Source organism: Galeopterus variegatus, unplaced genomic scaffold (genome assembly GCF_000696425.1).
Source record: "Galeopterus variegatus unplaced genomic scaffold, G_variegatus-3.0.2 Scaffold2064, whole genome shotgun sequence".
Lineage (NCBI taxonomy): Eukaryota > Metazoa > Chordata > Mammalia > Dermoptera > Cynocephalidae > Galeopterus > Galeopterus variegatus.
Genome location: NW_007728175.1, coordinates 190,314 through 194,914, shown reverse-complemented (window position 1 = coordinate 194,914; position 4,601 = coordinate 190,314). Strand labels below are relative to the sequence as shown.

The 4,601-nt window shown below is 46.3% G+C and overlaps 1 protein-coding gene across 1 annotated transcript in view; it reads right to left on the bottom strand.

The window, feature by feature from the left end:
* The window catches only part of BAZ1B (bromodomain adjacent to zinc finger domain, 1B), a 77,360-nt gene extending 77,025 nt beyond the window's left edge, over positions 1–335 (bottom strand). Inside the window, exon 1 of the mRNA XM_008580319.1 lies at positions 59–335. Within this exon, the coding sequence (XP_008578541.1) occupies positions 59–165 (107 nt within the window). The 5' untranslated portion in view covers positions 166–335. The remainder of the gene's footprint in view (positions 1–58) is intronic.
* Between the last annotated feature and the right edge of the window lie 4,266 nt (positions 336–4,601).

Here is a 4,601-nt window from a genome sequence, read left to right as displayed (position 1 = left end):
TCGGCCCGGCCCATCCCAGCCCACGGGCGGCCCGGCCGGCGCCTCCAGAAAAGGATACTCCCGGGTGCGGAAGGCCTCCTGAGTGTGTGGGATGGTGAAGAGCGGCTCCTCTCCGGGAAGCGGTTTCACCAGCGGGAAGGGCTTGCGACCCAGGAGCGGCGCCATCGCGGCGGCGGGGGGAACGCGCGGCTCCTCGCCGACCCGGGCGCAGTACTAGGCCCCGCGGCCCGGAGCGAGCGCCTGGCTCCCGGGGATGAGTGGGGGAGGGGAGGGGTGAGAGGGCGGCGCGAACTCCGTCTCCCTCACTGCTGGCTCGGCCGCGCGAGAGCCATGGAGCCGAACGCAAAGGCGCAGAGCTCCCACGCACACCGCTGCGCCTCCCGGCAGCCCCCGGCCAACCTTCGCAACGGGCCCCCGCGGCCGGCAGTCACGACTCCTCCTCAGCTGCACCGGAGGAAATTATTGAAAAATGGCGGGAGATTCCCCTCCTCCCCCCGACCCGGCCAGCACACACTAACTTGCTCCCCAGTGGCGCCGGTGGCGAATGCCCCAATAGGCGGAGAGCTGGTCAGCGCTCACAGCCTACTGGCTCAGAGGAACTGCCGCTCTGCGCCCGGGACCCACCCCCTGCCCCTGCCGCGTAGTTAGGTTGCAGCGCACTAGAGGGCAGTCTGAAGAGGTGAAAGGTCACATTATGTAAGTGCCGGTGACAGGCGCGCGGGCATCCAGCGGCGGAGTTAAAATTGGAGGACAGCGGGGGACCGAAAGGCCTAGAACTTAAGGAGGTCAGGCCAGAGAAGCCCCCTCTCATATACAGACACTGCACCATCTGTCACCGACGGCGACACCGACATCCGGGCACCGCTGTCCGTGTGGTGCGCCGGAAGGGGGAGGGGGAGCGCGCGGCCAGGGGCTTTGTCTTTACACTTGTGCTCCGCCCCCTCCTTAAAGGCGCCGCGCTCGGCCACGCCCGGGGATGCGCGGGTGGGGCTGAGATGCCAGGAAAGGTAGGCGGGAAGTAACCCCAAAACCTTCCCCAAGCAAAGGTTCTGCTGATGGACAGCTTGAGCCCCAGCCTTGCTCACCCCAAAGTTAACTATTCAGGGCGAGTGTGGTTGAGATCTGGATATGAGTATTATGCTTGTTTCTAGGGGCGTGCTGGAAAGGATAATGTCGAAGCTTCTTTGGGAAACCATATTAAAAGACATGTATCTATTAAAGATACATCCATTCAAATAGTACTCACTAGCACCTACAATGTTCCAGGCCCTATGCTGGGTGATACAGGGGAAAACAATAAGACACAGAGACTGACCTAAAAAAATAATTGATAGACACAAATAATTACAGTTCTACGTGATGAGTGCTGTACAAAGTGCACAATAAGAAACGAGCAGGACTGGCCGGTTAGCTCAGTTGGTTAGAGTGTGATGCTGCTAACACCAAGCCATATGAAGTCGAGGTACCCTAGGGAGTCATCCAAAAAACAGCTGGAAATTCTGAGGACGGCAGTGGAAGCTGGAGATGGGGGTTTGTGGGCACAGCCATCAACTGGAACCCCAGGAACAACCATAAGAAGCTAATTAGGGGTCCCAAAATAAAGAGCAGTGCTTACCTGGGAGAGATGGAATTATGGTTGATTTGATTCTCCTTTATATTTTTCTATATCTTTCAATAAAAAGTACATATATATTATTAGTTTTTCTATAATGACTATGTATTAGTTTTACAGTATAGGAAATAATAAACTTTAATGCAACTCTTGCTGGCTGGATGTCCTCCATTTCTATGGTTCAAACTTACAATGGAGATGACTAACACAGGACCTGAACATTCTTGCCCTGAAGATGTCAAAAGAAAAAACAAAAGACTAAGCTAACAAAACTGAATTTCCTTCTGTAAAACTTTCATTGATTCCAGGTGCCTACAAAACCTTTCTTTTCGAGTTTACTCTTCCAGGCCGTTTTTAGGGTTCCTAACTCCCAGCAAGCCTCAAATGGACCACTTCCTCCCGATTCCTGGAATTCACTGCACTCATTCGTAAACACTGCCAGAAGTGTATTTCTTTCTCTTCTGTGCAGCTGAATCCTCCATTTTCTTCTTAATACCATCTCCTGATTGTTCCAGCCCACATCCCCTTTCATTGAACCCTCAAGGTTTTTTAAAATCATAATTTTAGCATAATTAATTATCAATGTACTTTCTTTCCCAATGTTTGAATGAACAAATTAATAAAGGACAGAGATTAAATTTTGTAGTTTCCAGAACTTCTACCTACTGTCTGCTCAAAGTCAGCTGTGGCTGATTATCTACTGGAATAACTCTCTAGAGATGCACAGCACATTTCCTTGTGCTGATCCCCACTTAGTAGTTTTATGACATGAGCTCATCAGCAGGGCCTGTTTTTGTGGTCTCTGTCCTGTGGAGCTATGCCCTGTCACACACCCGTCCTTCATTGATGCTGACACATACCCTTGCTTAGTTCCAGCTTCTGGCTTATCTTTTCCTGCCTGTCCTATTGGTTCCTCAAACTCAAAACATCCCAAACCTAGTCTTTTATCTTTCTAGTCTCTATCATCTGCTCTGTGTGGGTTTTATTTCTATGAATGGCCCCACCTTCCTCTCAATCCTGCAAGTTCAGCCCCCACCTCTCTTGAGCTCTACAGCCAGAGAGTCAACCACATAACATCAGTTCTAACCTACCTAATATCTTGAACTACTTCCCCTTTCTGCTATCCCCATAAGTGTCCTACTTCAGGCCTTTAGTATTTCTGGCCAAAACTACTACACTATAGTGACTTTCTGCTTTAAAAATGTTTTAGATTATATTAAAATCATGTATTTTTCATGGGAAAATGAGCATAGTTCCAAAAAGAAACATAAAAACATAGCTAAAAAAAAAAAAATCAAATAGTTCTACAAAAAGCAGCCCTGCACTACTCTCTCCTGCCCACTTCCTGCTCCCTTGGGCATCCATTTTCAACTCATAAAACTGCTTCCTCTGGTATTTACCTCCATATTTCTAAATAATGGATATACAGTGGGCCCTCTGTATTTGCAGGTTCTGCATCCTTGGATTCAACCAACCATGGATTGAAAATATTCAGCAAAAAAACAATAAAAAATAACACAAATTAAAAAAAAAACCACAGTATAACAACTATTTACATAGCACCTGCATTTGTATCAGGTATTATAAGTAATCTACAGATGATTTGAAGTATATGGGAGAAAAAATAAAGTATACGGGAAGATGTGCATCAGACATGCAAATACTACACCATTTTATACACTTGAACATCTGCGGATTTTGGTATCCATGGGGATCCTGGAACCAATCCCCAAAGATACGTAGGGATGACTGTATTGCTATTTTTTAGTTTCTTAGTCTTTTTCAGTTTTAAATATTAGCTGTTGATCTTCCTCAATGGAAGATGAGGACTTAGCCCTCTCATGTTCCCCCATAAACACCACACACATCCACAAACATATTCCCCAAATAATTATATTGCAATTGGTTGAATCAATATGCAGTATATAACTTATGATTATGTATTACTCACAGATGACCCAAGTAGTGAACTGATTACACTTCCCTTCTTGTTTTCCCTGGATTGCTTCAGTCTTTTACTTGGTTTTCTCTGTATCTACAAGCCACTTCTCCATCCTCAGACTATCACCTCTCAATATGTGCGAACACCTCAAATGGGCAATGTCCTTCCACTGTCTCCCCACCTCCTTTCTCTTTCCTCTCCGTATTTTCCACACCGTGTCTCTCTCCTGTTCACAGCTTCCAATGACTCCTAAAGCTAGCAGAGTAAAACCAAACTCTGGCCTGACCTGCAAGACCTTCCACAATCTGTCCTCAATCTTTCTACTACTTCCCTCAAACTCCTTACTCGTTGGCAAAACCTGGGCTTATGTAGGTTTGTAAATACTATTCCCTCCTAAAAGATGTTCATTCTGATTTACGAAATTATTTATATGGAAAGTTCCACTAAGTTAATTACATATTAAATCACCTTTATTGAGGGCCGGCCCGTGGCTCACTCGGGAGAGTGTGGTGCTGATAACACCAAGGCCCCGGGTTCAGATCCCATATAGGGATGGCCGGTTAGCTCACTGGCTGCGCGTGGTGCTGACAACACCAAGTCAAGGGTTAAGATCCCCTTACCGGTCATCTTTTAAAATAAATAAATAAATAAATAAATCACCTTTATTGAAAAGAACCTAATTACATTAAATAAGAGCTCTCCCAGAAAAGTGGGCATAATGGTGATACATAATAACCAATACCCCTTAGAACAGTGGTTCTCAACCAGGGGTGATTTGGTTCCCCAGGGAACACTTTGCAATACATGGAGACATTTTTGGTTGTCACAACTTGGGGAGGGGGTTGTATGGTGCTACTGGCATTCAATGAGTAGAAGACAGGGATGCTGTTAAACATCCTACGGTGCAGAGGACAGTCCCCCATAACAAAGAATTATGCCTACAGTGTCAATAGTGCAGAGATTGAGAATCCCTGCCTTAAAATAATGGGCATGTATAAGTAAATAAGCAAGCTGCAAAACAATAAACCTTTAAAAACAAACAAGATA